Genomic DNA, 18,662 nt, shown 5'->3' on the forward strand with positions numbered 1-18,662 from the left:
TAAAAAAATTTTTCCTGCTCATGCTAGAGGAGTGCATTAACTATATTTCTAACGAAAACCTTCTCGAAATTTCTGTTACATTGTTCATACAGAGCAAAGTACATTCTGACCTGCAGAGCTGCCTTGGTGGCCTGAGACTGTGATTATGTCCACCAGTCAGGCATCACCTTGGCCTTAGAGGACCCCTTTAACAGGTTTCCCTCAGGAACACCTTAAATGCATAGTTCCAAACTTCACATCTTCTCATCCCAAGTTTCTATTCTCTGGACTGTGGAGTAAAAGAATGAATTGCTTTACCTTTAGTATCTCAAAGTAACTTCTTCAGTCAGGACACTTTCGTGTACCTTCTGTACTTGCTGAAAGTACAGGGGTGGTGATAGTGCCAAGTGTGTGAACTTGGGAGCTGAACAGACTGTGTTAATTCCCTAGAGGGCTACCACAACAAAATACCACCTACTGGATGGCTTCAAACCACAGACATTATTCTTTTATAGTTCTGGGTCTAAAGTCTAAAATCCAGGTGTCAAGTCCAGCTGGTGTGGCTCAGCGGTTGAGCATGGACCTATGAACCACGAGGTCACAATTCAATTCCTGGTCAAGGCACATGCCCGGGTTGAGGGCTTGATCCCTAGTTGGGGGGGGGAGAGGGGCATGCAGGAGGCAACCAATCAATGATTCTATCTCATCAATGATGTTTCTATCTCTCTTTCCCTCTCCCTTCCTCTCTGGGGAAAATAAAATAAAAAATATATATATTTGTTGTTGTTGATGGTTTGTTAATCCCCACCTGAGGATATTTTCCCATTGAGTTTTAGTGAGTGTGGAAGAGAGAGGGAAAGACAGCAACATCGATTGGTTGCCTCCTACAGGAGCCCTGACCAGGGCCCGGGCCAGGGAGGAGCCCACAACCAAGGTACGTGCCCTTGTCGGAATCTAACCCAAGAGCCTTTGGTCTGCAGGGTGGCCCTCTATCCACTGAACCAAACTGGCTAGAGCAATAAAAATATATTGAAAAATAAAATAAAATAAAATAAAATAAAATAAAATAAAATAAAATAAAGGTGTCAGCAGGACCACGCTTCCTCTGAAGGTTCTAAGAAGGAATCTTTTCCTGCCTCTTGTTAGCTAATCTGGTGATTGCTGCCAATCCCTGGCATTCCTTGGCTTGTAGATGCATCACTCCAGTCTCTGGCTCTGTTGTCACACGGCATTCTCACTCTGTTTGTGTCTGTGCCTAAATCTCTGTCTTCTTAAGAGGGCATCAATCATTATGCTTGATCCTATCCTAATCCAATATGATCTCTTTGACTTGATTACATCTGAAAATACCCTGTTTCCAAATAAGGTCATAGTCACACGGTCTGGGTGAGCCTGAATTTTGGTAGGACACTGTTTAAGCAAGTACACAGACCATATTTAACTCCTTGCTTTACTCCATTTTAAACTTAAATGTTCTCATCTGAAAACAAACAAACAAACAAACAAACAAATAAACACAGGATAATAATATGTACCTCTGTAGGCTGTTGTGAAGGCTCAGTGAAATGAAATGACATGAAAAACACCAGTATTGTGTGTTGTAAATAAAAGATGTTTAGCCAATGTCAGAATTCCTCCTTCTCTTTCTCAATGGCCAATCGCTGTGAAGAGCCATTTTATAAATGTTTCAGTATCTTGTTCTTTTGGGTCAGAATTGTTTGGGTTGACCAATGAAATTGCCAATGCCTACCATGAAAGTTCACAACATGTACAAAAATACCATGTCATCAAGCTTTCCTCAGGAAGGTCCCGAGGACCTTCAGCTCCTTGTCACCCACTCAGCTGCTCTGGTCCTCCTGATCCACTTGCCCACGCCCTGTCCCTCACAGGCTCAGCCTTTGCGGCCACTGCTTCTCAGTTAGTTGCAGAACTGGCTTGCATTATCTGTCCCCATGCTTATTGTGGGTTGGTACCAAGTCCTAAAACTGCTGTGGTCTGAACAGTTTCAGACTTCTTACTGTCAGAAGACATCACTGCAAGGCCTTCAGCCTATGATTCCATTCTTCCAGCTACACCTGTTAAACCCAGCTATTGTGCTCTTTCTTTGTTTCATGTGAAGAATAATGTGAATAGACTTTGAGGTGAGTGTAGGCCAATACAAATGGCAACAACAAAACTTGTAATTTCAGACATAATAACTTTGGTAGCTGAGCTAGTATACCTTCCTGATTAATTGTATTTTTTGTGTGTTGTTTCTATCTGGATATGCTATTTGGAGACTATAGATATAGAAGCTGAGAAATAATAAAAATAAAAATTTCCAACAAATATCATGGAACAATTGTCTTATGTGTTTGGAATTCTGAAGAAAGCTTATGCATTCTGATAGTAGGAAAAGTTGCTTCAGCTTTCTCTTGGCCATTGATTATTCATTCTTTTCCTGATGGGCTGAGTTGGTTGGTTCCATTCATTGCTGGGATGACTTTCTAAGACTCTGCTGTGTTCTGTGGCCAAACCAAGTGAAAGGAATGAGATCAAGGGTAAGAGGAGATGCTCTGGAGTTCTGTCATTAAAATGATATATGAGTGTCTAGAAATAACACATATGTTGTCTCATATATTTTCTGTATTCATGGTTTTGCTCTTTCTTTGGCAGAAAGGGTACTTCAAATGATTCACTGAACCAGAACTTAATGTGGAAGATGGCATTTAATGGATCCTGCAGTAGCATTTGCACGTGGAAGTCCAAAGACCTGAAAGGAACATTCCAGTTCAGAGTAGTAGCTGTGAATACTCTGGGACTTGGTGAATATAGTGGAATCAGTGAGAATATCTTATTATCTGGAGGTATATTACCATGTCTACCTACATACTAACGTATTACAAAAAGGTTCAGAGATAAAGAGTGTGCATTCTTAACATGAGCAATAAGTTGGGTGACTGTAAAACTTATCTAAACTACCAAACTATTCATTTTATCTGATGTACTCTTCTTAAAACACCAATCCCATCATCATTTTCTCCTCAGTAATAACCAGCTAATTCTTAATCTCCCGTTATCAAAACCATGCTCCTCGATAGACTTCCAAGGATGTCCAGAGCCTGTCTTTATCCAGGCTTATTATCCTATTCCTGGTACTCTCACTATACAAGAGGCCTAAAATTATACTTAGTATTTCCTCAAAATATTTCCATCTTCCACTGTGTTCTATTTCATATTTCTAATCACATCGGCTAGAAATCTCAGAACCATGTTAGATTTTTCCCCGCCTCTAGTCAGTCATCTCTATAGCATATTTTTCTTCTTTCCTTTTTTAAAATAATACTTTAAAAATCAGTCTTAGTTCATGGGTTGTGTGGAATCAGGCTGTGGCCAGATTTAGCCCACAGGCCATAGTTTGCCAAGCTCTGTCTACATGTTTATCTCCTCTTCTCAATTGAAACCACCTAAGAGAAGGTGCCATGTGTTCATGTTTATATTCCTTAGTTTAACATCCATGGCATTAAATGTGTATGAAGATGTTACAGAGTTATAGTATTCCCAACTATATAAAATATGATGAAGACTGAGACTTCTTCTCCTAAAATTGTTAAAATGATTATCCATGTTTTCTCCATCTCTTTAAAGTAAAAACCTGGGTGGGTATACCCCAATGATGTACTGGTAAACTGGCTCTTTGGAAAAACACACATAAAAAACATTGATTTTTGATTACCCAGGATGTAAATACTCTTACCATAGATAATGCCAAGCTACATAGTTTAACTGGCTCCTAAAATATCATTGGAGCTAGTCCTGGTATATCAGGTAGATACCATAGATCAGTGTTTCCCAAAGTGTGGTACGCCACCCCCAGGGGTACGGGAAGAGTTTGGTGGGGGTACACATTGCACCGGAGTTTGGTGGGGATATGCACTGCACCGTGCTTAGCTGTGCCTAATTCTACGTTCTCATGAGTGCGAGGGGTACTCAGCTCTACGAAAATTATAGAAGGGGTACACATGTCAAAAGTTTGGGAAACACTGCCCTAGATGATCTATTCTATGAATTAATTTCTTTTTCTCATTTATTTCATTAGATGGTTTTTGGATACCAGAAACAAGCTTTATACTTACTGCTGTAATTGGAATATTTCTGGTTGTTATAATCCCATTGACCTTTGGTAAGTAAAAAAAAAATTTTTTTTAATAGGTAATAAATTACTTATTTAGTTACAATAATTGATTTATTTCTTAGTTTATTTAAATCTCTCACCTGAAATAAATTCATAAAATTTACAATGTTATCTTTGGCAGTAAGTCCTTAACCATTATCTTTTGTGAGTTGTTTTCTGGGTCTAAGAGTAACTATTTTATGAACAATATAACTATATTTACACTTCATGGTATATTATAGATAAAACTATTTGCAAGAACACTGACTTTAACTTTCTTTAAAATAGTGTTTGTCTCTGACTGACTATGTAGCAAGTGTTTTTTGTGGTGTAAAGTTTGAAATAAATGAGAAATTATTTTGGGTGTATAAAAAAAGGTAGGATTAATGCAAGACCAGTGGCGATCGTTGCTTGGGATAGTCTGGGCCTCCAGGCAGACAGCCTGGTTTGGAGGAGTGGGGCCTCTTTTGCAGAAGGCCCATTTCTGGCCTATCAGATCCACTCTCTCTTTCAGATGTCTGACTTTCTTATCTCAAATCCCTGCTCATTTATAAATGACTAGGAAAACAGAATTAGATTAGGTAGATAGAAAACTGGCTATTTCCAACTATTCCTTTTATACTAAAGTGCTAGTCCTAAAAGGCCTTTAAAAAATAATTTGTTTAATATGAGAAAATACAGTGACAATTCCAAAAGGCTTGGTCAAATATTGGGCCTTTAGGCTTATTTAAGTGATCACACATTCTGATTTATTCCTATTGTTTCACCATAAACATCAATAGCACTTTAAGGCCCTAAAATATTTTGGTTTGTTAATATGATGTGTCTTAGACATGCTAAAACATTATAAGAAAAACATGATATTTACCAGAAAAAAAGCACTCAAACACATATTCAGGAAATTGTGGCTTTTCTTTTTTTGCATAAACAAGGAAAAGTTAGAAGAGAACATTTAAGGAAAATGTACAAACATATAGTTGAAATCTCTCAGGATGGAAAAAGCCAATATTTCACTCGTGTTCTAAATCTTTATTCTTCCCCAAATCGATTGGAATCATGAGCTATTGGAGAGCACACTAAAATTTGAATTGAGATTTCTTCTCACAGATTCCACACAGATAATATATGGAACTCCTTTGGCTAACTTAGAAAGCTAAAAATTTCAGCTGACCCTGCCAGGATATTAACCTGTGGTTCCAGGGAGTCTAAGTATTGCACAGCTGATGTTTGTGTCACTAAGCCAGCCCCTCCAGAGTTACGCATATGACTGCAGTATATTTGGCAGTTGGCATATAGGCTTGACTGCTTGTCTGCTTTCCTACTGGGAAGGAAGGGTTCATGGAGAATCTTCCATCTGACCTTTGCTTGCCTGCTTGTACATCACCATTGTTCAAACTCATAACTCCAGTGGATGAGCACGAGATAATTTCAGACAACCCATTATGCTTTTAAGACATCCTAAGAATATCTGACTTTCTCAGGACTTAAAGGTCTTTATTCTATTTGGAACTCAAACAGATTTTTGAGTACAGCTAAGCTAATCTGGTTATTTAGGAGACGTGCATGTGGTTTTACTGGTAGGGGTGTGGAAGTGCATGGGAAAAGACTGAGCTCTTAAAATAATGAGAAGTAGGAATTGTTTTAAAATTTGCATGGTGCTGAGGGCTTTCATCAGTCATACTTATAAATATAAAATTGAAATAAGGGTTTAAAAATAAGCATTGACAGCTTTTGCTGTGGGGAGCAGTCATAGCTAACGTGTAACATCAGCCATATGCTGGGAGCAGAGGGAAAGATAAAGTAGTAAACTACAATTGCTGACCTCCGGAGGGTGCCATTTAATGAGGGAGGTAAGACTTATTTGTGTGAAAAGATAGCGATATACGTGTTAAACAACAACAAAAGGCAATGAATGCTACATGAAATGCACAAGACAGTGACACAGAAGTGCTTAGAGACACATTAGTCTTATAAGTTCAGAGATGAGAGATCAGTAGAGGTTGCAGAAGTCTCGTAAGGTGTCACTGAAAATGGGGGGCACTAACATGGCTTTTAAAAAGGAAGAGGGGTAGTGAGAGCACTTCAGGTTTGAAAAACTGCATTAGCAAAAGTATTTAAGATCTACCCCTGTGTGGCCCCTTGGATGGAATTTCACTTGAATAAAACTCTGACCTGTTAAACACAGGAGCTACTATAAAATAAAGTTCAGATTTTCATGATTATCTCACAAAGCATCCTTGCTGTTTTCAGCTTCTGAGCCAATATTCAAGGGTAGATGGGTGATCTTATTGACATAATTGTATTTTAATCTAGAAAAATATTGTTTATTTATAGTAATTTATATTTATGAATATAAAATAATATTTGCTCATTGTATGAAGAAGATAATACAAATCATCCATGATTTCATGACTAGGGAGGACCACTGCTAACATTTGGTGGGGTTCATTCCAATAATTTCTCTCTCTCTCTCTCTCTCTCTCTCTCTCTCTCTCTCTCTATATATATATATATATATATATATATATATGAACAACAATGGATATGTATTCTGATACTCTGCATTTTCAAAAAATATACCATTATAGCCATTATATTGAAAGCACTCCTCAGGTTTACTGAGGAGTATAACCTGAACATATTTGGACTCAGAAATGAATTTGTTTCACTAATAATTATTATGCAAGTGTGTTTTGGTTTGATTTTGCTTTAAGAGTGATTTTGATAAATTAATTCCGATATTAAGATACTTCAATTTTTTTATAACAACAATAAGAAATATATTAAATATTTAAATGTTACTTTGATATTCGATGAAAGGTGAGGTAGTTTAAGCTATGCATTTTTCTATGGCCTGCTACTTAGATTTAATTAGTTTTTTTTATTATTATTAGGGGCATACTTTTCAGTTAAATTCTGTTATTTTACCAATGGTGTTCTTATGGATAAACACTTAATGTACTGTTTACATACCTAAAGGAAAAGGAAACAATACTTTGTTTTGTGAATTATGTCTTTTCTCTTTATAGTCTGGCACAGAAGATTAAAGAATCAGAAAACTCCTAAGGAAGGGCTGACCGTTCTCATAAGCGAAGACAAGGAGTTGGCTGAGTTGCGAGGTCTGGCAGCTGCGGTGGGGCTGGCTAATGGCTGCTGTGCGATACGGTGAGTGTCTGGGGCATCACGATGGGACATCCAGACGAAGGGCAGGCAGGAGGTCATGGGCTTACATCTATATTCTGTTTCAGAAGTAGTATGGTGGTTGCCTACACAAGCTCTTTAAGATAGATGAGTATTGAACTTCTGTCAACATAACTTAAGAAAAATTTAAATGTTTTTATAAGACATTATACTATGGTCCATACAAAAGGGAATTAAATAGTCATAAGCATTTACATTGAAATTTGTAAATTAAGACATAAACATGAAGGGTTTGGAAAGTACTCAGTACACCTAACACTCAGTACACCTAACACTCAAGATTCTCTTTTAAAAACTCAAAGCATTTTAAATGCAGATGCATTTCTCTGCTCATAATATTCCAGGTGAAAAACTTGGCTTCTTAAAAGTTAACCTGATGAAAATGGAGTTGATTTTTGTGCTCATGGTAAATTTTGTTTTATATAAGAGATTTTTGTGTGAACTAGTTAAAGTAAATGCTTTTTAGCTCATAAATCCAGCTGTATTTATTACTAATTTGCAATCACTTTTTTATACAATCTGGTAACCTAAAGGAATTAATTGATGACTGTAACAAAACAAGCTACAGCAAAAAACCTTGAGGCAATGCACACACAGGCATGTTTCTATAAAAATGAAGGTGCCTATTAGCAAAGTGACATGGTCTGTCTGGGTTTTAGGGAAGGAATATTCTGGATGGTGAAATAGGGAAGGAATTGAAACACAAAATCCCACATCACTTCATCACATAAAATGCACCTCAGGGTTGCGAAGCCATGAGCTTTCTTTCTCATACTCTTTCGAACAATAACACCAACACCAACACCAACTTGTAAACCATCTGTATTTTGGGAGATCAAGAATATTGTTATTTTCTAGTACTCTTCCGACCCAAGAGGAGATTGAAAGTCTTCCTGTCTTCCCTCGGGAAAATCTGACTCTGTGCCTCCTGCTGGGAAGCGGAGCCTTTGGAGAAGTGTATGAAGGGACAGCAGTGGACATCTTAGGAGCTGGGAGCGGAGAAACCAAAGTGGCAGTGAAGGTAATGTGGTTTTAGCTCCTTGACATGTTATGTCAGCATACTTACATAGATTTGCATGGGTGCAACTGTAATGAAAGATGAGTGATTTTAACTGAAAAGAGAACTAGAAGGTAGGAGGCTATTTATGGCTATAGAAATCACTTTTTTTTTTCCTTTCCATTCCCTACATAAGCTCTGAAATTAATACTAATTTCTTTTTTAAAAATATATTTTATTGATTTTTTACAGAGAGGAAGGGAGGAGAGAGATAGAAAGCTAGAAACGTCGATGAGAGAGAAACATCGACCAGCTGCCTCTTACACACCTCCCCCCCGCCCCAAAACAGGGATGTGCCCGCAACCAACCAATGTACATGCCCTTGACCGGAATCAAACCTGGAACCTTTCAGTCCGCAGACCGACACTCTACCACTGAGCCAAACCGGTTTCGGCAATTAATACTAATTTCTATGTTTATTAATTAGTTAAGACCCAGCAGTTTTCCCCTTCAAATATACTATAAGAGGAGTGAGGTTGTTAAGTGCAGTCTCAAGGCAGGTAATAGAGCAGATTGTAAACATTTTAGACTTGTGGCCATATTGAGTCAGTTGCAACTATGCCACTCTATCATTGAGTATGTAAACCAATGTGCGTGATTATGTTTCAGTTAGACTTGATTTATGAAAATTGAAGTTTACTAGTAAATTTCACATAATTTTTAAGTGTAATGAAATTATATTGTTTTTATACTTTCTTCAACCAGTTAAAAATTTATCAGGTTAGTTATACTTCAATAAAGCTAGAAAAAAATGTCAACTATTTTCAGATAGCAAGCTGTGCAAAAATAGGTGAAAGGGTGGAATTGGCCCACAGGCTATATTTTGCTGATCTGTAATCGAGCAATACCCTAATCACAGCTTTTTAGGAATCTATTGCTTTGAGGGTGGGCAATACAATCAGAAAAGTTGTCCAAATTTTCTCAATTGATTTAAATAAGTGTTTATTTTTCTTATGTAACAGGTGACTGCTGGCTTTAGTGCAGTGCCAGTAGATCTGCAATTCTCTTCACTTTGTACATGTGTGTTAACTCATGGTCCCAAGATGGTTGCCAAGGAGTCAGGCAACACATCTTCATTCAGGACAGAACATTCACCTACCAGAACTGAGTCATATTTGCAAAAGAGGCTGGAGAGTTACAGGCCATGGTTTTCATGATTATCTCAGACCAATTGCCTGGGACTGGTCATCTTGCCTCTGAGAAACAAATTAGGTTATTATTAGCAAGGAAGCCTGGGAAATAGACATTGAATAGAAAACTGTGAAAATTTAGAAATTAGCTTAAGCTCTAAATTTGTACTCTTTTTAAATTTTTTACATTTTGGAGAGACTTCGTGTAAATATTACTAGATCTGTCATCTATCATATATTTCACTTAAATACTTTCAAGAACAGGAGCTATCTTTTGAATAGGCTTACATAGTACATGCACATGCACCATCCATTATTTATTTTGCAATTTCAGGGTGGATATTATAAAACAAAACCAAGATTATCTCCATTAACGCACTGAGCCCACAGAAATGTCTGCTCTACTGATTCCTGCCTTGTTTTTATGTTGCACAGACTTTGAAGAAGGGCTCCACAGACCAAGAAAAGATTGAATTCCTGAAGGAGGCGTATCTGATGAGGTATCAGGGCAGCTCTAAAATTATTTTCCCTTGGTATGGGCAGGAAGCTTTTACATCTGATTGGTAGATTTCTAACATTCAAAATCACCTGACATAATAGATCATGCCCCAAATGAGCGTGGCTGAAGTCTAAATGGGAATATGCCTGTAATGACAAATATTTTATAGAATCCAGTCAGGGCACAAGCAGTCCTCCAGCAAAAGGTTTTCCTTTTACCTTCAATAAAACGTGTGTTTTGCAAGTGACTTCTGAAGCTGACCAGCTTTACGCATGTTAATGGTCTTCTAAGTATGTGGGGATGGTTGAAGTAGACTGAGTAAGAGAGAGTTCTCTTAAGTACAGTGATGCCAATGAAAATATCTCTTGTCTTGGTAAATTTGACTTCAGTGATAGAGTTAGTTGTTGAGCATGAAAACTGATGAAAGACATCCTAATGGGAAGACCTGGGGCAGTGGGTCTAGTTATTCGATTGGAATTTATTTGCTTTGACATCTTGAGGAAACAGTTGTAGCCAAATTTGCCTGTCTGAATTGTTCCTCTACAAAAGAAAGAATAATATTTCATATTTGTGATGACAAAAAAATATAATGTTTTCAAATAACTTTTGAAGAAGGAAATTCGTTCAAATGACTTTCTTTTCCAAAACACAAAGTACTGAATATAAACATGGTTTCTTCTAAAACACAGGCTGTTCTATCCATATGCACTGGCCACTAGGGGTTGCCATATTACCTCTGTATCTATCAGATATTTCACTTAAATAGAAAAGAACACAGCCCATCACTTGGAAAAAGGAGGCCTTCAATTGTAAGAGTTAAAAAAAAAAAAAAAGCAGGGGTTTTGATGGAAACTATAGATAATCAAATGCTCTATTCCAGAAGAACCTCAGCTAGGACTTCTGTCGCTGTCATGTCACCCGCCTGTCTCTTTCCACTTTTAGTAAGTTTAATCATCCCAACATTCTGAAGCAGCTTGGAGTTTGTTTGCTGAATGAACCCCAATACATTATCCTGGAATTGATGGAAGGAGGTGATCTCCTCACCTATTTGCGTAAAGCCCGGATGACAACGGTAGGAAATGGGGTCCCCAGTGTGGATTTTATAATGCAAATGCCCTAGTAATTTTCTTTAAACTCAATAGGCTGCAGTTTCCGCCCATGGGAGAACCTTGGAAGACTTCCTTGGAAAGAATTACTGCATTTTCTTCATGTTGGATTAAGACAATTAGCACCCTGGACTAATTTTTGGGATTTTCTGGTTATTTGAGCCTGTTTTCAGTATTTAACTGGAAAAAAGCTCCCTCAATGCCAGAATCATGTTCCCTGGAGAACAGAGGTTGTGAAGAGTTGGAAAAAGCACATCTTTCTCTGTATTTAATCTGTATGTCTGTCTTTCCCAAATTGATATTTCCAGTCTTCATGTCTTGACTGAGTATTAGAATTATGCCTTAGTATGTTCAGTATCTTCAAACTTGGTGTTCTGGTTCAGTGTGTGTGTGTGTGTGTGTGTGTGTGTGTGTGTGTGTGTATGTGTGTGTGTGTGTGTGTGTGTGTGTGTTCCCCTCAGAGGAGAGCCTCCAGCTACAGTGGGGAGACCTAAGAGCTAGTTAGTCCTTAAAATAAACTTCTAAACATTCTCCTTGCATTGAGTCCTGTCCTTCACCCCCGAATTCAGAGATACTTGCTACCTCCAATTCAAGAGCCTTTGTGGGGTTCTATGGTGAAAATCAGTTTAATTATTGCTTTCTCCTTCATCATCTTTCACCTCCCTAGGCTCTGCTAAATTTCCACTCCTCCATATGTTTTCCCTGTCCTAACCTGTCTTGTTGTGTCTATTTTCTTGATCTACTTGCCCTTGTGATATCATAAAAATTTCCTCAGGACTCTCATTTTAGTAAGGGGAGAGAGTGGAACTAAAATTAAAAGCATCAATTCCCCATCTTTAACAAGAAAGCTTATCTGGCCAGCTGGCATGGCTCAGTGGTTGAACATTGACCTCTGAACCAGGAGGTCACAGTTTGATTCCCGATCAGAGCACATGCCCAGGTTGATCAGGGCACACGCCCGGGTCATGGGCTCCATCCCCAGTGTAGGTTGTGCAGGAGACAGCCGATCAATGATTCTCTCTCATCATTGATATTTCTATCTCTCTCTTCCTCTTCCTTCCTCTTTGAAATTAATAATTTTTTTTAAAAAGAAAGCTTATATATAGATTTTTGTAAGTTTTTTGTTTGTTTTGGTTTGTTTTTGTGTATGTTTTTGTCATCTTTCGAGGAGAGAAGAGAGGATGAAGGTAGGCTAAAAGAAAGCATGGGTCCATGTTTTCCAAATTATTCCACGCATCCGGGATCCTAATGGCTGTAATGATCAGTTCTTAAGAGTGTTCAGTTCTTCCACTGCCTTTCCTGTCAACTGTCCAGGATGGCCTCCATGCTTCGTCTCCCTTGCTCCAGCCATATAAGACAGGGTGCTGTTAGGTGCCCAGTGCCGGGATTAAGGTCAGGGCCCTCTGTGGCCCAGGCTCTAAGCCCCCATCATGCTGAGTTCACTTGGGCCAGCCATCTGTCCACAGAGAGTGCTCATAGGCACATTCTGGAGGAACTACCACAAGCATCTTTTTCCCTATCCCTGTGCCGAGACCACTAGTCTAGTCCTTCGTTTTCAAGGTCTCACTTTCTGCGTCTATAAAATGGGATATTAAATTAAAAACTTTCTCCGGCTACTTTTAGCTTTGATATTCCAAGGTTGTATTACAATGGAAAAAAAGTAAAAACAAATAAAACCATGCCATCAAAATAATAAAAACACATATTCAAAAACAAGTTAATTATCAAATCTCTGCTGGGCATTTATTGTCTAACTGTGAAGTATGTGGCTCTTGCTTTTAATTTATTTTATTATTTTTTGTTAATCCTCATGCAAGGATATTTTTCCATTGATTTTTAGAAAGAGTGGAAGGGAGAGGGAGACACACAGAGAAACATCAATGTGAGAGAGACACATTGATTGGTTGCCTCTTGCACATGCCCCAACCAGGGCTGGGGATTGAGCCTGTAATAGAGGTGCATGGCCTTGATCAGAATTGAACCCTACAGGCATTGGGTCACAACGGAATGAACTAATTAAAGCACAAGGAGGCTGGAGACATGGGAAGTTTGGGAAGAGTCAGATAAGGATGATCAAGGCCTGAACGAGGGTAATTGCAGGGAAATGGCAAGGGACAGAGTTTTTCCCTATGGTTCTAATAAAAACTTTAGCTGGCCTTTTTTCTTGTAGAAATCATTGTAGCCATACAGGCACAATTTATTTGGGCTGGCTCTCTTAGACGTGACCCTGAAAAAGAGTGTGTTTTGCTCATATGAGGAACAAGCCCATTGTCGTGACTGACACAATAGCGTGACCTTGGGTAAATAATGAAACTGGTGAGCACTGACTAAACTGTCATGATTGCTGCTTATGAGAGCAGCTGCTGTTTATAAAGTGCTTTTTATATATCAGCCAGATTACATACCTTATGTGAAAACCCACGAAGGCAGCTCATTATTTCCACTTTACCCACGAGAAAGCTGCTGAGTGAACAAAGCGAACTGAGCAAGGCCACACGATGCGTAAGTAGCAGAATCGGGTTTTAAGTCTTGGTCCGTCAGCATGAACACCCAGTTTCAAACAAAGGTCCCAGATTGCCTCTGCTTACGAAATGTAGTCTGTTTTTTATGTATATTTGGGAAGAAATCATACAAATAGAGTTCTTTTCCTCTTTGCTTGAATTCTTGCAGCCATAACTAAAACTTTCTTTAAAATACCATGTGTATGTGTGCACATGCATATGTATGAAGCCATTTATACATATATATGTATAGGTGTAGTTTGTGCAAATGGGAAAAGTGCCTAATCTTTTCCCTTTCTTACAGTTTCATGGTCCTTTACTCACCTTGGTTGACCTTGTAGACCTGTGTGTGGATATTTCAAAAGGCTGTGTCTACCTGGAGCAGCTGCACTTCATTCACAGGTACAGTGGTCCTGGAGGCAGGTTCCTATGGATATTGGCGCATTAGGCATCTGTAGTTCGGGTAAAATATACAAAACGAACATTTTCAGTCCTTCAAAATAGCAATAATTCTTTTTTTTTTTTTTTTTTTTTAAAGTCTCTCTTCTCTACAAACCTGCTAGTATTACTTGTCTGATCTCTGGAACTGTATTATTATTATTATTATTATTATTATTATTATTAATTAAATATAGCTTTTGCCATAGGGACCTGGCAGCTCGGAATTGCCTCGTCTCGGTGAAAGACTACGGTAGTCCATCACGGGTGGTGAAGATTGGGGACTTTGGACTCGCGAGGGACATCTACAAAAATGATTACTACAGAAAGAGGGGAGAAGGCCTGCTCCCTGTTCGGTGGATGGCTCCGGAAAGTTTGATGGATGGAATCTTCACGACTCAGTCTGATGTATGGTGAGCTTAATAGGACACATAGAAATGTGGGCAGAACCATCCAATGTCAGAGCCAAAAAGGATCTTAAAAGGTCTTCTAATCTTTTTATTATTACTAGAGGCATAGTGCACAAAACTTATGCACTTGGGGGGGGGGGGGGGAGTCCCTCAGCCTGGCTTGTGCCCTCTCACAGTCTGGGAGCCCTCGGGGGATGTCCAACTGCCTGCTTAGGCATGCTCCCCATGGATCTTAGCACTGCTGAAGATCCAGGATTCTGGCTGAGCAGCACTCTCCCTATGGGAGCATGCTGACCACCAGGGGGCAGCTCCTATGTTGAGCATATGCCCCCTGGTGGTCAGTGTGTGTCATAGTGACCAGTCGTTCTGCTGTTCAGTCAGTTTGCATATTACTATTTATTATATAGGACCAGAGGCCCAGTGCACAAATTCGTGCACAGGTGGGGTCCGGCTGGCCCAGTCCCAATTGGGACAGATCAGGGCAGGGCCTATTGGAAGGAGAATACAGAGGGAGGTTGACCCGCTGGCCCGCCCTGATGGGGGCCCAATCAGGGCTGGGCCAGCTGGTAGGAGGGGCTGAGGGCAATTGGATGGTGAGTCTCACCCCAGATTGGGGTGGGGTGGTTGATTGGGGGTCAGTGGCCAGAGGAGGGGTCCTGGGAAGTTGGCTGGCCAGCCCCACCCCCGATTGGTGTGGCGGGGCCCATTGGGGACAGAGCTGGCTTGAGGAAGGGGCCACGGGCCAATCGGGGTGGTGGGGGCTGATTGGAGGTGGGACCAGCCAAGGGAAAAGGTTGTGGGCAGTGGGCCAGCCAGCCCCACTCCTGAAGGGGGTGGAAGGGCCAATTGGGGCCTGTGGCCTAGGGAAGGGGCCATGGGTAGAAGGAGAGGCTTTGGGAGGTTGGCCACTGGCCCCACCCCCTATTGGGGTGGGGGTGGGGCAATCAGGGGTGGAGCCAGCCAGGGGTAGGGGCTTTGGACTGATCAGGGTGCTGGGGGCCCATTGAGGGTGGGCTGGCTGGGGGAGGGGCTGAGGGAGGTTGGCTGGTGGCCTCACCTCCCTATCAGGCCGGTTCGCTGGCTGCAGTGGGCATTGTTCTGGTCATTATGGCGTTCCAGTTGCTGGCTTTTTATATATGTAGATTGTTGTTGTTGTCAGTGTTACAGATGTCGTCCATTTGCTCCCCTTTTCCCATCCTTGACCCTGCCCCATCCCAGCCCTTCACTACTCTATTGCCTGTGTCCATGTGCTATGCAAGTTCTTTGGTTAATCTCTTCCTGTCCTCTAACCCCTCTCCCCTCTGAGATTTGTCAGTGTGTTCCAGTCTGTTCCATGTCTCAGGACCTATTGTATTTTGTTCATCAGATTCCACATATAAGTGAGATCATGTGATATTTGACTTTCTCTGACTGGCTTATTTCACTTAGCATAATATTCTCCAGGTTCATCCATGCTGTTGCAAGGGTAAGAGATCCTTCTTTCTTACTGCTCATAGTATTCCACTGTGTATTGTTTTTAATGTGAGAAAACAGAAGACCAGAGAGGTTGCAGTTTGCCTGAAACTAAAGTGAAAGCTGGTGTCTAGTGGGGACTGTTTCTGGGTCTCAGCAGCTTACACACCTCGCTCCAACAGGTTTTGATCCTTCATCTTACTAGTGTACACGAAATAGCTACATTTACTTCAGGCACTTTGTTACTCCCCAAAGTGTAGAGGCTTTGACTAATAGGAATTGGGATGTATGAATTAATATCTAAGTATGCGTCTAAATGCCTACTATTTGGGGATGTTCGGTCATTCATTTATAAGTAGACTTTAAATCACAGATCTCAAAAACATTAGGACATTGGGGAGATTTAGAAATATATTTATTATTTGAATAGAACTCATTTTCGCTTGTTGACCCCAAACTTTCTATGAGAGCTGCTCAAAATCTAAGGATTTGTTCAATAACTTTTAAGCTGAACCAGCCCTAGACACAGTTGGGAATGAGATAAAAACTAGGTTCAGTGCTGCCAGTTTTTATTAACACCTTCCTTCTCCATGTTTACTAGTACTCAAACTTAGAAAAACAAACAAACAAATGCTTTCTTGCTCACCTGGAAGCATATCTTGCATAATGGAGGTCTGCAGTTCTCCAATGGTTCAGCCAGAAAGGAGGAGCAAAGTGTGTGTGTGTGTGTGTGTGTGTGTGTGTGTGTGTGTGTGTGTTCCCACTGAGCATTCCTGTCACCTCTGAAGTGCTTATTCTATTTTTCTATTTTATTTTTAAAGATATTTTTATTGATTTCAGAGAGGAAGAGAGAATGAGAGAGCTAGAAACATCAATGATAAGAATCATTGATTGGCTGCCTCTTGTATGCCTCACACTGAGGATCAGGCCCACCACCTGGGCATGTGTCCTGACTGGGATTTGAACCATGACCTCCTGGCTCATGGGTCGATGTTTAACCACTGAGTCATGTTGTTTGGGCACTAGTTCTACTTATTCTTGTGATCAACTTGCTTTTAAGTCTCCCACTTGCCTTTTATGGACCCAATCATTCCAATCACAAAATATAGCCCATTGCCCCAGGAGTATTATGTTGAAGAAACGACTGTAAACATGATGTTTGTAATAAGTAGAATTAAAGCAAACTCTCTGATATCCTCAGGTCTTTTGGAATTCTGATTTGGGAGATTTTAACTCTTGGTCATCAGCCTTATCCAGCTCATTCTAACCTCGATGTTTTAAACTATGTGCAAACAGGAGGGAGATTGGAGCCACCGAGAGACTGCCCTGATGATCTGTAAGTTGTGATTATGTTAACATAAGTACCTACAAACAAAAACGCGAGCACACGCACTGTAATGCCTCAGTGGTATGGTGTTTTAAAATGAAAACTGGTCCTCATATATTTGTATATCCTACATAAGCTAGAAATGGATTTATATTAAATTTTCTAAATACATGATTTTTAAAAATTTATATATACACATTATATTTCACTTCAGAAACAAAATTTGGAAGAGCAGAATATATTTATACTCCTGGTTAAGTGAATTATAAGAAATTAAAGCTCTCTGGGCATGTATAATGTGGGTGTGTATATGTGTGTGTACCATTATATTTTGTAAACTGTGATTTAGCTAATATCTTAATCTACAAATTAAAATATTCTATTAAGTAGGAATACATTTTGTAAAAGTTAGATTGCATTTGTTAACATAGCTGATCTTGGGATAGAGTACTGCTTAAAATTATAGAGGTTGTTATCTGTTTATGAGCTAAACATGTAATGACTAAGTATTAGTGATCAATTGCTCTGTCAAATTGATCCTAGTCACTATTAAATTTTAATAAACTTGTGATTCTCAAAGAGTAGGTGAATTTAATCCAATTATAAAAAAACAAGACAATTTATTTTACTAATACTAATCCATCTTCTTGTGTACATCCTCAGCAGAAATATTGTCTTGAGACTTTTCCCAAGAGGTCTTTTACTTAAGAAGTTTCTGAAAGAACATTTAAGCAACACGTATAAATTTCTCTGTTATGTGCATGACACCATGCTAAGGATTGTATGATATACAGAGGTGTTTAAAACAGGGACATGAGTTTTCAACATCTCAGATTGTATTTTGAAAGAAAAGACTCACATGTGGAGCAGCTGGATAACAAGCCAACACGTAATAAAGTGCTAAACTCTGTGGTACGGTCAAGTGCAAGAGGAATTAGCAGTATGCGGATACACACCACGATTGTACTGCCTTGACTCTGTTGTGTTATTTAGAGGATGATTCATAGCGGAGCCAAAAGATGATTAAGTACTGGGCACCTTGGGTGGATGTTTTACTGATGAATGTGTTTGTATTATTTAAACCTTCCAGCTAAAAGATTTGAATCACTGATTGTTTCTTTTACAACTTCTGGGATATTGGCAGGGAGATTAGGTATACACAGACCTGAACAAGTTTGGTGTCAGTGATTAAAAATGTGCTTCAGGTATTTGGGGGAGATGGGGAGAAATTCTGTAAGCTAGGAGTAAGAAATTATACACAATTTGAAAACCTTTGATCTAGAGTTTGAGAAAAAAATACCCCAGCATAGCTAAGCATGAAACACATTTTTGTTAAATAATTAGCAACCTAATCATTATTTTTGCATCATATTTTATATATATATATTATATACATATATAATAATATA

At 39.3% G+C, this 18,662-nt stretch overlaps 1 protein-coding gene and 1 long non-coding RNA gene across 4 annotated transcripts in view; one reads left to right on the forward strand and one right to left on the reverse strand.

Annotated features, from left to right (window-relative positions):
* The window catches only part of ROS1 (ROS proto-oncogene 1, receptor tyrosine kinase), a 90,565-nt gene that overhangs the window by 60,070 nt on the left and 11,833 nt on the right, over positions 1-18,662 (forward strand). Inside the window, exons 34-42 of the mRNA XM_084890124.1 lie at positions 2,635-2,825; positions 4,058-4,141; positions 7,162-7,297; positions 8,192-8,354; positions 9,956-10,020; positions 10,962-11,091; positions 13,931-14,028; positions 14,274-14,477; positions 17,128-17,262. Coding sequence (XP_084746250.1) covers positions 2,635-2,825; positions 4,058-4,141; positions 7,162-7,297; positions 8,192-8,354; positions 9,956-10,020; positions 10,962-11,091; positions 13,931-14,028; positions 14,274-14,477; positions 17,128-17,262 — 1,206 coding nt within the window. The remainder of the gene's footprint in view (positions 1-2,634; positions 2,826-4,057; positions 4,142-7,161; positions 7,298-8,191; positions 8,355-9,955; positions 10,021-10,961; positions 11,092-13,930; positions 14,029-14,273; positions 14,478-17,127; positions 17,263-18,662) is intronic.
* LOC311625642 overlaps positions 1-18,662 on the reverse strand; it is a 62,393-nt gene that overhangs the window by 39,534 nt on the left and 4,197 nt on the right. For all 3 annotated transcript variants that reach the window (XR_014795543.1, XR_014795544.1, XR_014795545.1), the window contains exon 2: positions 13,951-14,078. This is a non-coding gene — a long non-coding RNA (uncharacterized lncRNA). The remainder of the gene's footprint in view (positions 1-13,950; positions 14,079-18,662) is intronic.

The sequence above is a fragment of the Pipistrellus hanaki genome, assembly GCF_964339955.1.
Source record: "Pipistrellus hanaki genome assembly, chromosome: 7".
Taxonomy (NCBI): Eukaryota; Metazoa; Chordata; class Mammalia; order Chiroptera; family Vespertilionidae; genus Pipistrellus; species Pipistrellus hanaki.